The sequence below is a fragment of the Polyodon spathula genome, chromosome 8 (assembly GCF_017654505.1).
Source record: "Polyodon spathula isolate WHYD16114869_AA chromosome 8, ASM1765450v1, whole genome shotgun sequence".
In the NCBI taxonomy this organism is placed as follows: domain Eukaryota; kingdom Metazoa; phylum Chordata; class Actinopteri; order Acipenseriformes; family Polyodontidae; genus Polyodon; species Polyodon spathula.
Window position 1 is genome coordinate 32,167,569 of NC_054541.1, and position 23,145 is coordinate 32,190,713.

At 35.5% G+C, this 23,145-nt stretch overlaps 1 protein-coding gene across 1 annotated transcript in view; it reads right to left on the reverse strand.

The window, feature by feature from the left end:
- Positions 1–23,145, reverse strand: part of pot1 (protection of telomeres 1 homolog) — a 68,225-nt gene that overhangs the window by 38,785 nt on the left and 6,295 nt on the right. Inside the window, exons 3-5 of the mRNA XM_041257609.1 lie at positions 1,615–1,747; positions 1,093–1,165; positions 296–393 (exon numbers count right to left, since the gene is read on the reverse strand). Coding sequence (XP_041113543.1) covers positions 296–393; positions 1,093–1,165; positions 1,615–1,737 — 294 coding nt within the window. The 5' untranslated portion in view covers positions 1,738–1,747. The remainder of the gene's footprint in view (positions 1–295; positions 394–1,092; positions 1,166–1,614; positions 1,748–23,145) is intronic.

Genomic DNA, 23,145 nt, shown 5'->3' on the forward strand with positions numbered 1-23,145 from the left:
TTATTCCCCACAAACTTTGCTTTTGTGACCAGGACAGTGACATTTCAAAATATCACTATTTCCAATGGGAAAACAGGCAAATGTGTGTCTTTTCGTTCACATAAAGTCAGAAAAAAACAACATATGAATCCAAATTAACATGTATTTATACGAAAGTAATACAAAAATGACTACAAAAGATTTAGAAGTGAGTAGTTTTTCAAGATTTACAATTATACCTTGAAACCATTCCTCATAATGATAGGTTTGTAGTTGTGACAGTTTTGTTCTTAGAAATTATTTATTGATAGCTTACCCCTTGTTTGACAGCATCTGAAAAATCTTTTGCCAGCGTGTCAAAGAAATAGGCATTGATTGACATTATCCCAGAGGATGACTGCTGAGTTACATATTCTGAAAGACAATCACAAATCTAGTTAGCAGTAGCTTTACAGCCACAGTACAGAGCTAGCTTATAACGCCTACAGTTAGTAAAAGCAAGAGAAGGAATTTAAAATTAAATAATTATTACCAGACAGAAATGTATTTAACAACCATTCGTTATCACTGTAAATGGCAACTCAATTTAGGCAAAACAGTTCTGAAGTGCACAAAGTGAATGCTATACTGACTACAGTACAATACATCTCAACTCATTATTTTTTCCTGATAAAAGCTATTCAATTTGTTTATTATATGTATGCGTCATCACAATTTTTCTCACTTTACCGTTTCACAAATTTCTGCACATAATTTGATAAATGATTGGCTTACATACCAATTATTGTATTAAACAGTACATTATATGCCTTCTGATTTGTACATGATATGACAAAATCAAGAAGCAGGTCCTGATGGTAAATATGTAATTCTGTATCGAAAGTACCTTTGGGGGTTGGATTAGTTTACTAGTGGATGAAGTAAACTTGCTGCCCAATATCCCTCTGCTGTGAAGGCTAAATATAGTGGTAGACAAGTTTAACCCAAGGGCACACTTAATGTTATTCTAAAGGTTAGTGTGAAAATGGTATACTGTAAGTCAAACTGCTAAATAAACAGGAATATGTACGGATTTACATTACATTTACAGTATAAGCAAGTGGAATTCAGTACCTTGAATTACAGCCTTGAGAATCTGTCTACCATTTGGCAACACATTTAATGGATATTTCAGAACAACCTGTCCCTAAAAAGGAAACAAAGAGACACAAACTATAGATTAACAGGAATTGATCTAGATTTTTTTAAATATATATTTAGGAACACATAACTTCAAAGTCTAACATTTTCTTTGCAGTCTGTTTTCAATCTCTTGAATAGCAGACTTATCGATTCCAATAAACATCTTGATATTACACAAAATATTTAATCAATTAATAAAAAAAATAAAACAGGAATGGAAATGGGAAATATTTTTTAGATATACTTTGAAACAGAATTTTTAGTTTTTTCCCACCTTATCTAAATTTGGAATCTACCTGGCACGCATTGAAATTCTACAACAGAATGCCTGAGCAAACTGCAGTGTTTATGTTGCACACATTATTTTGCATGGCTAAGCAGATAGTCATTCGTCTCCTCATTTGTGGAATAATTGGCATGCTCCATGAATGGTCATGAGTATCCTCTAGTTACCTTAACATACTTGTCCTCATATTCTGAATCAAGAGTCAGTTTCTTTATTTCAATTCTTTGCAGGTGGTTTGGTATCTGTGCTTCAACCCTACCACCTGCTTCACTGAGCATATGTACAGGCATGTCTTTTGCTCTAAAGAAGAAAAAAAAAGTTTGTTAATATTTGACATTCCTTGTGCTAGCATTTATTTAAGTATCACGGTTTCACAGTTAGTCAGATTAAGTTCCCATAGAGCTTTACCCGCTCCCCATTTGAGATAGTAATATATCCTGAACAAGCTGTAAAGGTCTAATAAATGACTTGACATTCAACTATATCAGAAACTCAAATCAACAACGAATCTCAGATGGGGGAGTGCTGAATTGGCCTATGCAATGGATTAAGGGAGGAAAATCATTTGGGAATACAGTATCAGTCAGAAATGCCATCTTTAAGTGCATATGTTGCTGTACTGTATAAAGGAAAGGATCTAAATAAAGCTCTTGCAGATCCCAGTTTATCGTTGTGCTTTTGCTATTTCACTCGTTTGAGATGTCCTGACAGATTTTCTTTTCAGTATAAAATACCCAGTACAGTGTACATGGATAGAAAATCCATCATTTTAAATCTCCTTGATTTGTATGTAAAGGCTGCAATATTGTAATCTAATTTTCTCATTGTGTCTCTACTCTTAACATCTCCCAGCATCTCTCTGTCTGTTTCCACTAGCATACAACTCAAACTACACTAAATTGAGCCCTAAGCTACTCTTTGTTAATATATTTTCCGGCCTGCATGTCAAAATTGTACACATCATACTAAGAATATAGTTACTGGAAACTTTACTGTGCAAATGGCAAATGATTGAAGAGGCGTAACAATGCACAATTATCACAAGATAAGACCACATGTGAAGGTATCCATCAACTAAATTCTATGATACTGAACAAGTTAAAATTATCATTTATTATACCGTTACAGTACAAAGCAATATTACATAATTTGCATTTTGGTTGGTCTTTGTATCAAAATACTGTAAATGTATTTATCCTCCCTATTCTACTACCAACATGTTAAGGACATTAATAAGTACTGTATCGAGGCAGAGAAAGGGATACAGACTTACAGTAGGCTAAATCTTTTGCATAAAATTTGCACCATTTTTCTAAATAAAATATAAAAACCATGTTAAATATCTCAACACTAGTTAAAAAAAGAGACATTCAATATACTTGTAACTCAAATATATATTAGCATTAAACAGTTTTTATTACACAAATGGAGCAAACTTTACACCTGGTACAAAAGGTTAGTACATAATATCTAGACCACCATCTCAAACCACACACAAATAGAAAGTTCCCTCATATCATACTATTAGCAGTAAGATTCTCAAAGAAGTTTAGTACAATACTGTGGCAAAGTGCCCGCCCTGTGTATATTTTGTGTTATATGTTGTGTTTTAATGTTGGTGTATAGTCATCGGTACACGGGATATAAACAGATCTGTGTAACACGAGTGTTTAAAATATTATATTATATTATATTTGTATTTAGGCAAGAGGATTGCACAGCACTTCACGTGCAAGTAAAAAGTAATAATATGCGAGCACGGGGAATTGCACTTTATTAATTCACGTGCAGTTGTACCGCGACTCCAATTGAATGATTGATTAGCAATCGAGTCTCGGTACAGCTGCATAAAAGCAGCATGTTTTCACCCACTCAGGGTTGTGTGTTCGGTGAGTGGAGAACAGGATTGGAGACGGAGGTAATACGAATAATAATAATAATAATAAGAAGAAGAAGAAGAAGAAGAAGAAGAAGAAGAAGAAGAATAGTAGTAGTAGTAGTAGTAGTAAAATATCTGCTCACCGTGTTTTGTTTAGTCCATTTTGTTTGTCTATTTATTTTGGCGAATGTGCCGTGTCCTGTTTTTGTTTGTTGTAACCGTTTATTTTCTGTCTGTCTGTTCACTTATTAAATGCTGAGCGAGACCATTCGCTCAGCTCCACCAAACTCCACCCCTCGTTGTTTATTTCCTGGCTCTGGTCTGACGCCACCCACTCCAGCCGTCTTTGTGACAAATACACATTGTGATTTTAGAATAAAGGCAGAGAAATAATGGCACTTGAGCCCATGCTATGGAATATGAAGTAATACCCCTGCAGGGCATGAAGTTCAGGTCATAAAGGGCAAGGCAACGTTGCCTTCGTCGGGTGTAAAGACTCAGGGGCACCAAGGCAGTTCTAATGGGCAAAAAGGCAAAACATAAACCCAAGCCAAGGGCACCAAGCCGATTTTATACTCATTCATAAAACAACAAAAAAGAAATAGAGAGAGCCTATTATGTTGATGAAATATTAATTGAAACAAACACAAATAAAATGTTTTCTGGGTGATTCACACACTATTACAAAAATAAAATATAGGCCATTTTTCCATTGTAAAAAATGAAATGGTATAAAAAAATCTAATTTAAAAACAAGCTTTCCTAATGAAAAAATACAAAGGGTAATTTGGCCAAAAATATTCAGGGTATTTTTTTTTAACTAAACTCAGTCACACACCATTGACTAATATATAGATTAGACTAGAGGTTTAGATATAGCCTTAGCACTGTAAGCAATGTCGGTGAAGGGAAAGATAAAAAAGATGGCTGGAGTTTAATAACGACAGTGGTCAAATGAGTTGTTCGGTCTGCAGTGCCTGCACAACTAAGCCGCAGCGACTTAGTCTCTGCAAGTCGCCTTGGGTAAAGGGATCTGTCTAAATAAACAATTTAAAAAACTATTTTGCTAACCGCTGTTACAAAACCTGTACAAACAACACAGCTTTGAAAAGAAAAAAATTGAAATAGAAACCTCCTCAGACACTGGCGAATGCTCTCTGTTAAAATGATGAACAGCTGGATATAGCCTACATAATGTTAGATGTTTACATTTGACAGATTTAATATTAGTTTCACAGTTCTTAATGTACTGTTGCAAAAGACTTAGTTTTGTTATGGTTCTTGCTGGACACTCAATTCAGGAAAAAAAAAAAAATCTATGCTGGTTTTTAAACATACTACACATTGTAACCCCTTTTGTGAAAGCACATTTTACTAACAAAAAGTAGAACTATGTAAGGTAGTGAGAATGTATTACACAAAAAGAAATGAAAAGAGAAATCAATGCACTTACCAAGATTGTGTTTCGTTCACCATTATGTTACCTCTCCTATTCGTTTCATTATAATGCAAGGAGCTGTTACTTGAACCATGTTATAGCTACTTGCTCAGTTTTCTTGTTTGTTTTTTTTGGTATAAGAATTTGAGCAAGACTAACAATTATCTACCTATTGCGTGTTTATTGTTTGCGCTGGTGTTTTAGGGGGAATAACACAACTACAAATCAACAACGGTCATTGAAATGTCTATATAAAATTAGGAACGTATACACACTGAAGACACGAAAGGAGTTAGAATGTGTATTGCCGGTGGCAACGAAGGACGGGCTTACAGGCAACTTTTGCTGTTCATTTTTTAATATTTGGGAGGCATTGCGGCAAGCAGCTTTGGCTCTGTGGAAACTGCTGCCAGTTATTTCACGCCCTGCCCTTGGTGCACCCTCTCAAACATGCTTCTGTTTAATTAGTTATCAGTATAGCACTTTAAGCCCTTACACCCTGATCAGGAAAAGCTTTATTTATTTTTAATAACTGCAGCATGTTTGCAGGCACTAGAGGGGAGATTACTGAATGTCAAATTAAATTCAACTAATTTAGTTTAGATTGTAAAAAAAAAGCACTTCAAGTTATCATCCCAACAGACTATAGTACATTATCAGCTAACATTGTCATTACTAAAATATTAGCTCAGAACAAGAATGCATTATTAAAAGCTATTTTTTCAATTGTTTTTTTTGTTTTACTGACCAATGGTTTAGTTCTGTTGTATCACTGGAAACAAAACATGACCATTCAGAGTGAATAATGATTTATTGAATCTAAATGTTGAGAACTTCAATATGCACAAAGTCAGAAAATATGCCATACTATGCAATCTGTAGTTTACTCTTCAGTATTGGTATTCAATCGTAAATTGCCTTTCTGTGCTAATAGGTTGGAAAATCAGTTCCTCCAGACTCTAGTTGATTTTGACTGTCTTGTGTGAACAAACTTTCAAAAATCTAACGATGTTGCTCAGTTTAAGACCTGTTCTATTCTGTGGGAAATAAGACAGCAAACAAACAATCCCATCATATTTCCTTCACTGTAGGAGTTACATCAAACACAATGCAATTAACTCCTTCTTCACTGCAGATTCCACACCAAACACATGCACTCCTGGTTCCTGACTGTTCAGCTTCAAAAGTGACTGGGTTGAATGCTCAAATAAAACCAATCAAGGAAGAAAATATTGAGCCAGAAATTGGGGTAACATGTTCTCTGGTTGGTAAAATCTTAACATATTTTCAGTTTATTACATAATGATAATAATTATTTCATTCTGTATTTTAATGTATACTACAAATAGAAACAGACTGGTCTCTTGGGTGACCATTGTTTTTATAAGGCAACAAACAAGCAAAAAAGGTTTTCTTGTGGCTACTGATGCAAGACAATGCCTTAATAGGCCAATACAACTATTGCTACTATCAGTAAGTATATAAATACTTCATGACTATGTATTATTCCCAAGCACTGCTCTTCTCTTGTCAACATCAATTTAGAAACATTCAGTTCTTGCATATTAAAAAAAAAAAGAAAAAGCTGAAAGACATGAAGACATGTTTCCTTGTATTGAATAGCAAGCTTAAAACAGAATGTAATGATACCTCAATTTTCTATTTTCAAAATATTGCAGGGAAAGATTATTCTTTATTGGCCACAATACAGTAATTTAATTCACCAAGTAATCAGATTTCTTTTAGCTCCATCTTACTGAAATAATGTTTTTTTTTTCTTTGTTCGTGCAGCCGCCATGTTGAGTTTCAGCAGAAACATGGAGTGAAGTCACATGATGAATAAACTCACAAAAAAATAATAAAATAATGGGCATGGTCTGTCTTCTTCAGTTACTACACACTTAAATGTGTATTTGATTAAAATGTGCTGATTACATTTTTACCAGTTTCAAAACGATTGCGATGGTTTCTGAAAGGGAAATAAAATAAAAACCGTCAGTGAGAGTATTGTGATTTTTGTTTACCTGAGTATTTATACTTCTAAATAATGCAGGAATATTGTGCTTCATTGCTTTTAGCATTCAAGTATACAACAACTTAACTGTAAAATTCATGAGCAGCACTCTCTAGAGGCAGAATCGCCAGACACTTGCTTCGCCCACCCTATATCAGTACATTCTCTGGTTCCCGAACAAGCTCTGCACTAATGTGACCTGCATTTTTACAGAAGACAATCAGAGAATCAGCTGCAAGACAGCCACAAATATGCTTATGTTAACACTTTGTAAGAATGGTCTCAAAATAATAGGTTTAACTCGAGAGACTGGAGTCTCGATTTTGAGGTTGATATTTATGATAATAACTTGTGAAAGTTAGTAAACTGAGTGCGAAGGTTGTTTCCAGTTACTGCGAAAAATGTGCGCATTTTAGCCTTTAGAGATAATGCTACGAATTGTACAGAACTGGGTATCAGTAAAATCATCCCAAAACTAGGTAGACCCAAGCACTGTAGTACATAAGTGAAATCGGACGACAGTCCAATGGGACCTAAGTGAAATTGGATGCAAGTTCACTCAGGACACAGTTAAATCTGATATACGAATATCCTAATTGTTTAAAAGAGCTTATTCTTGCACAAGGTCCCTCAGCTAGCTATTAATTTAATTTTCCTTATCAGGGTATGTAAACTGGGGTAATTATTATTATCAACCAGTTGTTTTTATTTTTTTTGGTTTGTGGGAACCATTTGCAGCCCTTTCCGCCTTCCATGTGAACCCTATTCCAGCCGCTGAGAAAGAGTTAAGAGACTGGTTGACTGGATAAAAAAGTAACTGAACCCTGTGAGTTTGCAGTCAGGGCAGATTTGGCCTGGATTTACAGTAAAACTAAGAAGGTTGTAGACATCTGACTAAGCTTGGAAAGAACAGCATGTGTGTTAAGCCCACAGCCTCAAAGCTTGCCTTTTGTAAAGATGGATGTTGCTAGCAGCATAATCTCAAAGATACCCATTACTTGTTCATTCCAAAGCTGACAATACAGCAGAGACTGTTAACTTCCAAGAACATGCACTGGTGTGTGTTTACTGTATAAATTGATAGAACACAAAGTACTGTAGGAATAAACAATTAAGCAAATCAATAAACCGATTACTTAAGAGGAAGACACAGTGGTATTTTAGATGTTACAGCTTACAATACATTTGTTAAAAAGAACATTTTCTGTTATGGAAAACTGATTTTTTTCTACAAATTCTATACAAGACAACGTCACCTAAATGAATACCAAGACAAAAGACTTGTCATGCATGGAGTGTTGTTTTGTTGTTTTCCAACATTGCAGTGTAGTCATAATGGATACCCATTCAACTTGAAATACACTGACATTTATTTGCTAGTGTCAGCTGAAAAAAAAAAAAAAAAAAATATTATATATATATATATATATATATATATATATATATATATATATATATATATATATATATATATATATATATATTATATTCTATTGTAAAAATAAATTGAATATATTTAACTAAAAACAATTTGGTTATTGATTTGCGAGAGTTTGTGTTTAAATCAGCATATTACCTTCTCTCTCGCAGCGTTTAAAAATCTGATTTTATTTTTTATTTTTTATAATAGTACAGTCTGAGGTAGTCATCCTTTCCATTTATAACTAAAATGCTATTAGTTTTTAAACTCTGATCCTCAACATGTCAGCAAAAAATGAATTATGCACACAACCGTTTCTAAATGTGCTGTGTCATTAGAAAAAAAAAAAAAAAAAAAAAAAAACTATGCATCGTGTGACAACTCATTTAATGTTTAAACAAGTAAAAACAAATACTCTCTAGTCACTGAATTACTGGAATACAATGGTAAAACAATCATTTAGAGAGACAGATAGGCAGTGCAAACTAAACCAAAATACCCAGCAAAAACACTAGGACATATGTTTGTAAACAGTGGTTATAATCAGTTGTAACTCTTCTTCTAGAAGGTACTAGTTGAGGTTGGTTAGTCCCAGTGAACATTTAATAAAGTCATCATCATTAATCCACATATTAACATATTATCATAGATCTTTTAACATGTAAACCATTTTTTTATGACAAAGAGCAAGTTACTAATGTTGTCTATGAGCTCTCGTTTTCCATTTTCTATCAGAGCTAGCTGTTGGTCTGCAATAGGGTTGGACAGTGTTACAATGTTCAGCTGTCAATTACTGGTTCAAAGTTCTCACATAAATCGCATAATCTCATTCATTGCGACCATTCACAAGTTAGTCAATAGTTAATTCTTTCACACACACTTTTTTTTCCATTTTTTGCATACCCTCCTTTTTAAATAAAGCTTTTCTCTCCCATGTTTCCAATATAATGTAACTAACATAATGGCCACTAGGGGGTGTTCTGTGTTGGACAGCATTTCAGAGGAAATACTGAATTATGTGTCAGAACAGATTTCAAGCACCAGCAGCAGTCTGTGTTGTTTTGTTTATTTCAACATCACCTGCACGACTACCAAGTGCTGGCTGAGATGTCAATTAAATGCATTTATACCACAAGAGCCTCAGCAGACATCGCCAACGACAAAGTCAAATTAAGTTAGTTGGTTAACCGTTATTAAATATAGTTTTATCACAAGAGTTGTCCTGACTAAACATATTTATGTGCAATGGCTTCTAGTTAATTGCAAAACAGAAATTCTAATTTAATAATATGTATCTGAAACAGACCACACTTATTGTATGGACACATATTTAAAGACAATATGCCATCAGGAGATTATCATTACTTTTGGATGCTGGGGAGGGCGGGGGCGGGACGGGACGGGACGGGACGGGACGGGACAACAGCTCTTCAACAAACAAATGCATCGTCATTATACAAACAAGACTGTGTGAGTTTCAAATATGCAACACATGAAGCACATCAGTATGATACAACATCAACTTGTACAATCATCACATTTAAATATACTTACAAATAACAGGGAGGAAAAAGATGCGTTTCCCTCAACGACTTCATCTTACTGACAACATAAGGTGGAACATGGCTTACTAAAGAGAAGAATGGATCATACTGAAAAAGTTCAATGCTATACTAGAATGTAGGGTTTCTAGCACACTGATCAAAAGAGAAGAGAAATGAAATACAGATGAAATCTCTGCATAAGATGACTCTCGGCCATCTAAGTAGATCACTATGAAAGCACTGGACACATAATGCTTTCATCTTGCTCTCAAAAACAGCAGTCTCTGTGCTGCATTAAAACCTAGTCTGATTATGACTTATTGTACTAGGATCACCATTCTGGAGGCTGCCTAAACCACACATGCATGTGTATGCCAACAACCTCTAATTGATCTCTTTCACGAAATAGTATCAGATTGTTATTAGTGACACTGATCTTTGTTAGTTGTTTATTAGTTATACTAATATTAATCCATTATTAATCAGCAGAGTGAAGGTGTATATTCGAAAGCCTGGTTTATAAATGGAAGTGGGGCACCAAGTAAACCCCAGGAGGGGACCCTGTTTTCTACCAAAAATCTAATGTAATTAAGCTAAATATATCAAATCTCTGAGGCAACCATGTCTTTTGTACTCTTACTGTAACTAACATTCAAGCTATTCAACTATTCAGTTTTTGTTGTCTTTTTTTTTTTTTTAAGTGGCATTTAAATGCTATAATTTTATTTTTAAGGTTTCAAAAATATGTTACTATGGCTGGGGAAGCATAATGATTAACAGATTTCACGTACTTTTGTATCAAACATGACTTAAAAAGTGTCCATCTCTCATTGACTGCTGCAGTTCACACTTGGATACTTACAGTGCAATACAGAGATAAATCTTAGACCCCATTCACACTTGCGATTTAGGGCTGTCTTTTCTCATATGTGAATGCTCCAAAAAAGAAAAGGCAGCCCTAGGCCTGCCTAGCTTTAGTTATGTAGCTCAGTAGATACTCCCATACTCGCGAAATGTAAATAGAGCCATCCCCATACTGGGAAAATATAAAAAAGTGCATTCATAATTAAGCTTCATTTGCACAATGATCTTTTCTTCCTGTTATTTAGTAACTAAGCGATAAATATTAAAAACTGCAGGATTTTGGATTTCAATAACGATCAATAATGCTGGCGACTTGGCATATCCAGCCACCATTGTTTGTTTCACGCGACGACATACATAGCTACAGAAGTGTACATCTTCACATTAAAATGTCCATCATTTCTTTTAGCCGCTTGCTTTTACACACACAAAATACTGTTCTCATCCACAAATATTACGATCGTTGATACACGATAGCATTAAGTAAAAACAGTCAAGAATAAATAAAAAAATATTATATATATACACACACACAATAAAATTGCTACTGTGTGCATTGAAAAAAATTATATTAAAAAACATCTGCTACAAATGAAGGATTACTGTATATGCCGTTCGCGCTTCCATTCTGAGTGCAAGCATATATTTACAGTGTCACATTATTTCTGTTTATGTCTTATCTGACGAATAGTAAAAAAAATATAAATCATACTAATACACCCACCCCTTGTTATATCGCCCCTCGCTATACTGCAGATTCGGATATATCGCAGTCCTGGAGTTGGCTCCCCATTTTTACTGTCTAACTGCATATGCCTTAGCTGCAATATACATTTTGCATTTAGAATTACTGTTCGTTTTATTTTGTACTGCACATCACAAACAACAATATACAAAACAATTAAAAACAAAGCATTACTATCGTACAGTTATCATACACACATGCATTGCACAATAACACAAATTAAACATCTACTTGCTGAAGTGGTTTTTATTTTAGCCACAAGGTATTCACGTGTGGCAGCAAGCACATCAAAAGCCATAAGGCAGTGACATAAGCTCCCTAGCAACACACCTCCTTTGTTGTTGCTGGGAATGGATTCTTTCAATGCAGCAGGTTTGTGCATTTGAAAAAGGAATGAAATTAATTGGAGACTGAAGCTGATTAGAAGCAATTACCCTCTGTTGTACAAATTAAAACAGTTTGCTACTTTTTATACAAAAAAATAGAGAAAGCAGGTTACACAGAGGACGTATACTGGACACTGATGCACCCAATAACACGAGAGAGTGGTTGTACAGTATTTGTTAGCCTATTTGTTTTTCTATGGGTCTCTCGCTATATCATGGCCCTCTATATATAGCAGATTTGTAATGGACCTCGACACCCGCGATATATCGTGTGGGGGGTGTAATCTGTCATTTAGCAACCCAAATCAGAGTAGTAACAAGAATTCAAGCACCTTTGGTGTTTGTCTGTGGTATTACTTAATTATATATATATCCTTCCCTACAAGCAATTCATCACATTAGGCCTGCTTTTCAGTCACATACAGTTATGTGAACGTGCAAAGGCAAAACATCTAGACAATTGAAACAACGTATCAGTGAATATAAAAGTACTACACGTTACACGGATACTGAATACCCTGTAGCTGCATGTTGGAAAACATGGATCGAGAATTGATTAGCAGTTTGCTACGCATGTGGACTGGCAGAGATATACTGGTGTTCTTTTCTGAAAAGAGACTAATATTGCAGATAGCAGACTGTTTGGTTCAAATTGCATGTACTGCTAACAATTGATAGAGACATTGCATCTGCAAGCTCTTGCCCAACATTGACTGCAAGCTAACGAGATAACAATGCCGTGGACTACAATTAGCACAGGCTCTAAAGACTTCAGAGAGATCGAAAGAGATAATGCCACTAGGATCAAAGGGGGTCGCAAGAAGATAACAAAAGGCAGATGTATGGACCTTTTGTTCAGAGGTTGTCACACTAGCCTACACACACAGACACACACACTCACACAATAAATTAAATTACCTTGACCATTGGTTAAGTGTCAGAGAAAGGGGAGGTGGACCATCTATACAGAAGGGTATTTAATGTCATGCAAACATTGTAATGATGAGTATTCTGTTTGTCCTGTACCTGGGACCAGACTCCCTGCATATTTCAATAAACATGGCAACTGACTGAAGAAAAGGACTCTGTGCATTTTCTTGAATCTACTTAATCACCATCATTTTTTTAAAGTTACTTCACTGCAGATCGTGTTTCCTTTAATCATGATGTAAGTCTGTTGCGATTCCAGGGTATTGCACATGTCGCTGCGCCACAATTGATAGCAATGGTAATTAATTGGAATGCTGGTGTGCTCTGTGACTGTAAATTAGTGATGGTTACAAGCTGTCACAGATGTTGAAGATTTTGATTTTAAACCTTTTACAAATTGTATAGCGTTTCAGTGCTTTACGCTTAACTAGGAGTATTGATAATTATATTGCAGATCTATCATCGAATTTTTTACACTGGTTTAATGAGTTAATTAGTTCCAATCCAGTACTGGTTGTTAATTGATAAAAATGAAATGCCAGCTGATTTTAATTGAACATGTACTTATTTGATATGAAGATTTCAATAATTAATTGTTTGTGTAATCTCATTTTAGACTTACTATTGAAACATTGGTATGGAGTTAACTATCTTAAGTGCTATTGTTATCTAATGTTAACTGCTAAAAGCTCACTGTTGCCCTGTGATTATAAGGCTGTGATTTTAACATATTCTCAGTTAATCTGATGTACTTTGGTTTCTGTTTCATTGCACTGACATCCATTTGATATGACATGGAGATGGGGACCTTTAGCATTTAGCAGTCTATGACAATCCTGTCTTATATTCTTCTATTGTTTGGAGCCAAACTATAGTAACAGGTGACTTTTTTTTTTTTTTCCTGCATATCATGTATTACGCATTTCTCTGCATTTGAAGTACTATGTATTTTCCTGTATTTACTGCATCTTGTAAAGCGCTTTGTGATGGTGTTCCACTATGAAAGGCGCTACATAAAATAAACAGTGATTGATTAACGACAACAGGCATCTAACAATGTCTACAGAGCACCTTTCCCCTGCAAGGATAAACAAAATACCAACAGATTTGAACTAATTAAATGGAGTGTAGACACTGAACAAAAATGAACTAATAGTTTACTTAAGTATAAAGCAAATTATACAGATTTTACGCTATACTATGCAGCATGTTTGTGATCAGTGAGTTACAAGCTACAGTTTATAAAAGCTGAAAGTAGTTGAACCCAATGCATTACAACACATACATGGTCATTACAATATACGAAACAAAAACACATTGCAGTAGCTTCCATGCATAAATTGAGTATAGAGGAGGCATATTTTTCACTGTTTTGCTTACATAATATGATTATACATGAGGGATTTTAGCATATTCTCAGTTCTAGGAGGCCGTTTTGTCTTAAGGCTACATTACAGATTTCATTTTTAGGATGGCATTTCCTGCTAATGTATCTTTTCATTGCACATTTCCTTCCACAATTTAAAAGGACAACAATGCTGAATAAAAGAGCTTCAATTCCGCCTCTGGAGTAGCTGTAGCATCTCTGGTATCAATCAGTCAGTTCAATTCTTCACACTCTGAGGGGCTTCTCAGAGCTAAGCCATTGCTAATTTAACTGGTGACAGCTGTCACATTGAAGAAAGCCAATGCCTTTTGTCAGGGTTGAATTAAAGCCTGCCACTTTACAGAGCAACATTTAAATCAAGTTATCATTTTGCAACTTCATTTAATAATATATTACATTCTAAAATGCAACACATTGACGTAGGTGTGGTTTCCCACAACGGTGTATCAGATAAACTCTCAGAAAAGAATGTTCTGTCCAAAGTTCAATACAACATAAAATTAGGCTTATATGGGAATTAAAAAAAGTGGTAGTATGTTTGGAGAGCGAGTGTAGGAAAGAAAAAAGGAAAGCTATAATGCCTTCAACAGTACTGTACTGCAGCAAATTAACAATTAGCTCAGTGAAGGGACAGTGATAATTGTAGCATCAGAGGGGGGTCATCATATCATTATGTGCACGAAAGTAACAGAATTGGAACATATAGAGGGGATCTTAAACCATTGTGTCTTCTTGGTCTGGTCACAAACTCTCCCACTGACAAAGAACGTTTTTAGAAAGAGTCGTAAACTAACTGATGGACAAGGGTTTTATCTCTACCTATCGCTGAATGAGTCATTTCTTCACCAGAAGTATTTTGCTGAAGGCAACTTCCAGACAATTATGGGTGCCTTGACACCCAAGCAGAGAACCAGTCCTTGTCGTAAATCCAGCCGACAGGGGGCGAGAAAGCAGACCAATTGAGAAAAAGGGGCTGCATCTGTATGAGAACAACCAATGAGAGACACTTCACGTGGACTCAGGCACTGCCCAAAATAACCAGACTAACCAATCACAGGGTTGAAGAGAGAATCACAAATCCTGCTGACTTTCAAAGTGTGAGCGAGCTGCTGCTTCCAGTCGTGCTGCTGCCAGACGTGTGTGCTGCGCAAGTGTGCGCGCCGCAAAGGAGTGTCCACGCGCTAGAGGTGACTTGGAGATCGAAGGAACGAAATGGAAGCTACACTGCTCTAAATAAAGTTTCTGAAGTCATGGGAGCACACGTGCTCCAATTCACAGAAGTCAAGGAAGAACCAACGTTCTGAATAATGGCTAAAATTATCTTCTGAGGAAGGTCCCTGCCATCTGTCCTACGAGACACTGGATCAGTAAACGGGATACTGCATTAGTCGGAAAGCGCGTGTTTGTTTCCACGTATCTGCACAAAACGAACTGAAGCAAAGCCTTACAGAAGAATTGCCACAAAAACACTTTTACAAACTATATAATTTTTCAATTGCAATGCATTAGCTGAACTGAGTTACGTCTGATCAACGGAACTATTCCCAGTTGGAAAACTGCCAACAACAAAGATAATGTTGCAAGCCTAGGAGAGCAACAAGATGATCTCCATTTGAAAATAACTATTTGTTATTGCGAGCCTACACAATACAATGCGTACAGCCAAGTGCCGTCCACATTGGAACTGCGGGTCCGGAGAGCTGCAGTATTCATCGACACAGATTGATGTCTGTATATGGAAATCGATAAGTATTCAACATGTCTAATATTAAATACTTTATGACTCGAGAAAGTAACTGAAGCAAATGCTATCAAGTGGAAAATGTTCTAGGAATAGAATATAACTTCCTGCTTTAGAGTGTGTAAGAAATGTATTATGTTTGTTTGAAATGTGCAGCTCAAGTTGCCTCATAAATGCAGAGAGTTATCATTGCCCCATTTGAGTTAATTTGAATATATAATCAACTGAGGTTGATAACATAGTTTGGTACATCACGTCTAAACTAAATTAACACGGTAAAGCTAATTTGCTAAATGAGGTACTGGAATGTTGGATTCCTTTCTGAATGGGAAGTTGAATTAATTCTCGTGCATATTTACATGATTGATTACAACGAGAAACGGGTATTGAACATACTAATGCAAAGTAGACACTTTGTATAAAACATATTCAATATTAGAACATTAACCATGTATGCTAATAATGTTATGGTCGTTGTAATCGTTTGATTATGGAATCAATGAACTGCATATTACTATTCACGCATATCTCTAACCAACAGCATTTCCTTTCTGTAATATTAGTTGTGCACCCCTCCTTTCCTTAAATAAACGACTATTTTATATTTGACACGTTGTGTGGTTGTCAATTGTTGTCAAGGGAATCACAGTTGTACATGATATCACCAAACTATTAAGGTATGTCTCAGTTATTAACATTAGGACGTTCTTAAACAGTGTGTGCCTAGAGACTAATTTATAAACAAAGTCACTTTGTATACCAAAGTCACTACATAATGTACAGCTTTTTTAAACATTACAAAAACATGTTTCAACAGACAAGAGACATACAATACAGAAGAAAGGAAAAGTAAAATCTGACAGCTGACCGGGTGCTGCTGTGTTTGACTTTACAAAACAGAAGCTCAGGGCCTACTCAAGTAATTCCCATGGCCAAAGAAGTTATGACAATTAGTTAATGGCTTTCCATGAATACTTACAAATAAAAAAAAACAATACGATACAGTGTAAGGTGTATATGAACTGTATTAACCCTTTTGATACCGTTTATTTTTCCAGCAGTCCAGACATTACAGTATTATTGTGAAAACGTGGAAGACTGTAATCCAATATGTGGTTCATAACTACTGAACCACATATTGTATGGCTGTATTTATGGTCTGGTGTTTTTATGTTTATTAGAAAATGGATCAGAGATTTCCTTTAACCTGATTGGTCAATACAGTTAACCACAACAGCAACTAGTCTGAATGACAAATTGAAGTAATCAAACAACTGGATGCAGTCTGATTGCTTTCAGCAATGTTATTCCATGAACTAATTTTCAAAACTTCTTTGGCCATTGAAATCACAATTGGAGAAGCAGCTCACGTGGCAAAAAAAGGCAATATATTCTGCATCAAAACCTTTATTCAAGGATCATTATAAAAAAAAATAAAATCAGTAACAAACATATAAAACGGGTCTACATACACGTGAGGTTCATTTTTGAGTTAAAATATACAAACACTACACAACCCGTTTTACGCAATTAGAGAACGAAAAGCAAAATTCAACAACTGGTTTCAGGTCTAGTGCTCAAAAGTGAGTATGATACCTGTAACCCTGGAAGGGTTCAATTTTCAGCCCACAGACTCGGACAATCCTGACACAAATGCTGTGGATGCCGGTGATGATAAAGTAAGTTTGCCAGTGTGTAATTTAAAATTAAAACCTGTTGTCAAATATTTCAGAATTTTGAAATTCTTAAAAGAACAATTAGAATCGACAGAATTCAATTATATAAACCATAGCGCTGGGACAACTATCCAAACGAATATTTTTCGGATTCAAAAATCAGTTTGTATTCGCAAAAAATGACAAAAATACCTTGCACTAGCACCCAAGTGGCGCATCCGGTAAAAGGCGCTCCACGTGGAGTGCAGGATGCGCCCTATAGTCTGGAGGTCGCCGGTCCTGGTCCAGGCTATTCCACTGCCGACCGTGAATGGGAGTTTCCAGGGGGTTGTTCACAATTGGCCGAGCGCTGCCCGGGGGAGGGCTTAGGTAAGCCAAGGTGTCCTTGGCTCACCGCGCACCAGCAACCGCTGTAGACTGGCTGGGCACCTGCGGGCTTGCCTATAACGCTGTAGCTCTGGGTTGGCTGCAAGGTGAGCCTGCAGAGTGAAAAAAAGAGAGGTCGGCTGACGGCACACGTTTCGGAGGACAGTGTGTGTTCGTCTTCGCCGCTCCCCAGTCTGTGTTCATCCCAGCACTAATAAATTGAATACATACCATACAAAAGCATTACAATATCTAGAATTATGTTTCTACAGCCACTTTCAACATGTATTTCATTACAGTAATAACAATAAGATTACAATAAAGCCTGCATGCACAGGCAGCATTGTGGGGGACAACATCAATGCAGAGAATCAAGGGGGTGGCTGTCAAGTAGTTTTAACCTTGAAGACAATACTCCACGTCTGAGTCATTCCCAACACAGGAACTATACACTTCCTACTCTTCTCAAAGACTTACTAGATTGTAAAGATGACGATGATGGAGTTCCCCAGGACAAATTCAGTACTACTCCTCAATGGACTGGCCTAAACAGAAATAATAATAATAATAATAATAATAATAATAATAATAATAATAATAATAATAATAATAATAATCTCCAGTGATTTGTCACCAACTCAGTTATCTAGGATCATAATCAACATTGGGGATGCCTGAGGGGTAGATGTAACCCGGATTTTAATTATTGTGATAATCTGATAATAATAATAATAATAATAATAATAATAATAATCTTAGCCAGCAGAGGTCACTAAACACTCCTGGCGTTACTATCAAATCAGAACCTGGACATCACGCATTTGCTGTAAGTGTCTGTATCAAATCAAACCCCAACAAAAATAATGTCCACAATGTGTGTATCTTTTGTACATCCAGCCAAAGTCTAAAATTTTTACACCTTGCCAGATAAAATAAACACTATTAAAAGAAACAGTGTTAAAACAAGCAACCTCAGAAAGCCTGAAATTGTTCCTCAAAGCACAAAAACACTTCGCCAGCTAACATACTGTATTTACATGATAACTGCATTAGTTGCAGCTGAAAGATAACATGTTTCAGATACAGTAGGTATACAATCAATTTCAAGCAATAAAACATGAAAACACTGGAGGAATTCCAGTGAATCGACATCTGGTACCAAATCCGGTCAAATTTTCTGGAACGTTTCCCTCTGAATTTACAGCCAAAAGCAATTGACTCAAACACATTTTAAAATCAAGAGATTTATTTAAAAAAAAAAAAAAAAAAAAAAAAAAACTGTACATATAGTATTTGAAAATCCACAATTTGAAAGAGTGATAATCAAATCTATATAGTAAATTGCTTACCTCCACTTCACAATAGCAATTTTATCGCTGTTCTCATTTGTTATGTGTGTTTGTGTGTGTGTGTGTGTGTGTGTGTGTGTAGATCAGTTCACATATCTGCATTTATAGTGAACTAGCAGATTTGTTAAATACAACACAACAGATTGGCATATTGCTCACTGGTACTTCCTGTGATCAGATTTATGTCAGTGGTACAACTGCAGTCTACAGCAAAGGAATTAACAGTAAGTTACTTGAGAATGACCCACTTTATCAATCTCTTTTTACCAAAAATGCAATTTGCACCATGTTTTCTGAAAGTAAACCATGTTGATTTTACAAAACGAGTAATAATGAATGCAAGAGTTTAATTTTAGGACTCAATGTGTTTTTGTTGTTTTATTACAAGCTGTGTAACCTTGACAATCTGGCTTTCTTTTCACTTAAACAGGTGCAAACTGAATTTAGGTGTGACGACCACGATTAACCCGACCCAAAGATCATCAACACAAGGGAATGCTAATGATATTCAGTGAAGAAACTATTTTGTCACCGTTTTAAATGTGCAGTCTGTTTTAAACGGCCAGTCATTCTATTTCAGTCTATATCAAATCTGTACTGTACCAGTGTGTACCACGCTTCTGTTCAATGTATGAGAAATAATGAGATGTTTTGTTTTTAATAAAAACAGCCTGTATTGTACTTCAGTCATTGGTTTTCTCCCATCGAAAATCAGAACCTACAGTAATAACTAAAATATATGTTAATCAACCGCACAACCCCAACCTAGTGTACACTAGCTGAGTTTGATGACATCTTCACATTGTAGAAAGTCTGTAACACTGCAAAACACTAACACATCAACAAGACAAACGTTTTGTGTAGTTTAACACCCCATGACCCCCCCCCCCCCCCCCCCCCACCACCACCACCATCTAATTAACCTATTTTTGATAGTCAACACAGCACATATATAAAAAAATGACAGGACCAAAAACAGGTTCTTACATACAGTGCTGTCAATGGATCGCACCAGGTTTTGGAATAGTGCAGCCAAGAAGAAAAATACACATAGCTGATATTAAAATACTCTCTGAATATCATGTTTCAGATTGCTGAAAACAATATCATTCACAGTAACCATCACCATTACAAATAATATTACAAATAATATTACGAATGTACCGGTAGGTGAATTACCAAAGACCAGATAACTATAAGCCAATATTTCTTCTGTCTTATAACAATATGCCTTACAGATTTTGAAGTAGATAGTATTGTACAGACTTTCCAAAACACCCCTTAGCATCAAAACCATGCTAAATCTACTTGTTAACAGTAAAGTGGTTTCCCTTTATGGTTGCCTGGCTCTCTTTCAACCGGCACGGTAACCTAAATCAATTAAAGACCTACAGACTCAGCTGAGATTGAAAGTCTGATTAGTTAAGAGCAGATATAGCAGGAGCCTGATTGCTCACATTGCTGGAATATGATTATTTTATTAAATTACTTTAAAAACTAAAATGCTTACTCAAACTGTCCTAGAAAAACCTGTATTACCACAGGGACCCGTTTCCTCAAGAGATGGATACAAATACAATTTTGCCAAACTGGATAGATTACTGTAGATAATGCATGTAGTTAAGCTGATCTTTTTTTTTTTTTTACATAGAAACCACTAATTATTTGAGGATTAGATGCATAGAAACCTTGTTAAAATTGATTAATTCCTAATAAAATTAAAAAGGTATTGTACAAAACAAGAATATGAACAGAAAATGTACCCAACAATTTCCTAAATGATTACCCACTAGCTGTCTTTAACCATAGGCTCTGCAAAAAAAGATTAAGCCTGTACTACTTTACATTATGAGTATCTTCTAACATTGCTTTTTTTAGCCTCAATGCCTAACAAGTGCTGTCTAATTAGCTGATGTAATTATGCAACCTTAAGAATACAAATTAATTTGCAGCAGATAACTCAATGCACCATACTTGAGAAGAAAGTAAACAGTAATTTAAGCATAATAACCAATGGAAAACAGAAGTGCTACCATTTATAAGACACTACCATTTCAAGGTAAAGACATAAGCAGAAAACTCTCTTCATTGAGACTCGAAGTTCTACTTTTTTAATAACAACCAAACCTACAGATCAGCACAGAGATATGGGTTGCCATTTTATTGCCAACAGATCTGAACTGGCCACTTTAGCACAGTTCAGAGGCTCTGAGGAATCTTCCTTTCAGTGGAGGCATAAGTGATCCCTTGGGATGTCACAGTTCAATTTTGACTACATGTTATCCATTTGAAAATAAAGCTGCAGTTTTAGGATTTTTGTCATGTAATTATTTGAAGTTCTGACACTGTCATTCTCTATCTATTCATCCTTCTGTCGTACAGTAACTTGTAGAGGGACAGAAGGACTAACGGGGAACGTCTGAAATGGGGCATTTTACCTTCCCAAAAAATGGTTCTTGAAAACTGGTACCATATTCTTTTTCAGAAACCTAGGTTTAACAAACAGAAAAAGGACAGATGCCTTCATATGTAGTACCTTCAGATTCTGACATTCCCAACAGCTTGTGGTATGTCCAGACCAAGTATCATCATAACTGGATTATTATTTCCCTAGATATAAGTAAAATCTCAAGGTTTTACATACAGCCTCCTTAAACTCTGTGAAAATGACTCAATAATTTGTGCTAAAAATGGTCCATAGCGAGTTTCATATCCTTTGTAGGGCTGTCAATCGCAGTTAACTTCTGTGATTAATACACACATTTTCTTGGAGATGAATTACTTTAACGTGAGTTAAATCGCACCGCTGTGTCTTGAGCCTTTCAGCACACCGTACTTCAATCACAGCCGCGGCAACACTGGCTTGAGTAACTGAGTGCAGTTATTGTTTAATAGAGTTAGTCACTGAACCACGTAATGGAGCAAAGCACTAAAAATGAATGGGAGGTTTATTTTTGTTTGTTTTTTATGTTCTGACTGCTCACTGGACAGAAAGACGCTTACTCGTCTACTGTCAAAGTGAGTTCCAGCATCACACACAAGTACATCTAGTCTGCTGCGTGTTGAACACGCCTTCACTTCTCAAAATACAATAGCAGCTCTTCTGCTTTTTTTTTTTTTTTTTTTTTTTTTTTTTTTTTTTTTAAAGGAATAGGCTGTGTTGCTGTTTATTTATTTATTTTTTTGCATGTAGTATGTAAAGCCTACCAAAGTTCTTGTTAGTTTGCAGTTTTTGGATATGGTGACATTTTTATTTTATATTCTCTTCACAATTAACAGTTAATAATAATAATAATAATAATAATAATAATAATACTTTTTTTTTTATAAAGTGTGTTTAATAGTGGACCACCATCACAAAGCGCTTTACAAGATACAAGACTAGGGTGTGTGAACTATGCACAAGCTGCAGAGTCACTTACAAGAACATCTCACCTGAAAGAGAAGCACAAGAAGGTTATGTGACTTGCTCAGGGTCAGGCAATGAGTCAGTGGCTGAGTTGGGATTTGAACCGGGTACCTCCTAGTTACAAGCCTGTTTCTTTAACCACTGCAGCTACACATTCATGATTAAAAAAAAAAAAAAATAGTAATAAAATAATTTATTTCAGTCCACTAACCGCATATTTAAGTGTGTTGACCGTTTTTGCACCTAGTAAATTTTGGTGATGATCTCAATGGGTACATTTCCTGGTTAAAAAAATAAATTTTAAACAATTTTATTTAAGGTTAGGGCTAATAAAAATAATAATAGCACCAGTAATAAAACAAATTTAAAATTAGATTAACGTAGTAATTGTATCAATTTAATACGTGATTAAAACAGAGATTAACTAAGAATTTTTTTGACAGCCCTAATCCTTTGCAAGTAGACCATTGGTTCCCTCTAGATAAGGAAAACTCTAGAGTTGGGCTGGAAGAGTGTAAATGGTAAACGTATTTAAAAAGTATTTGTTTAG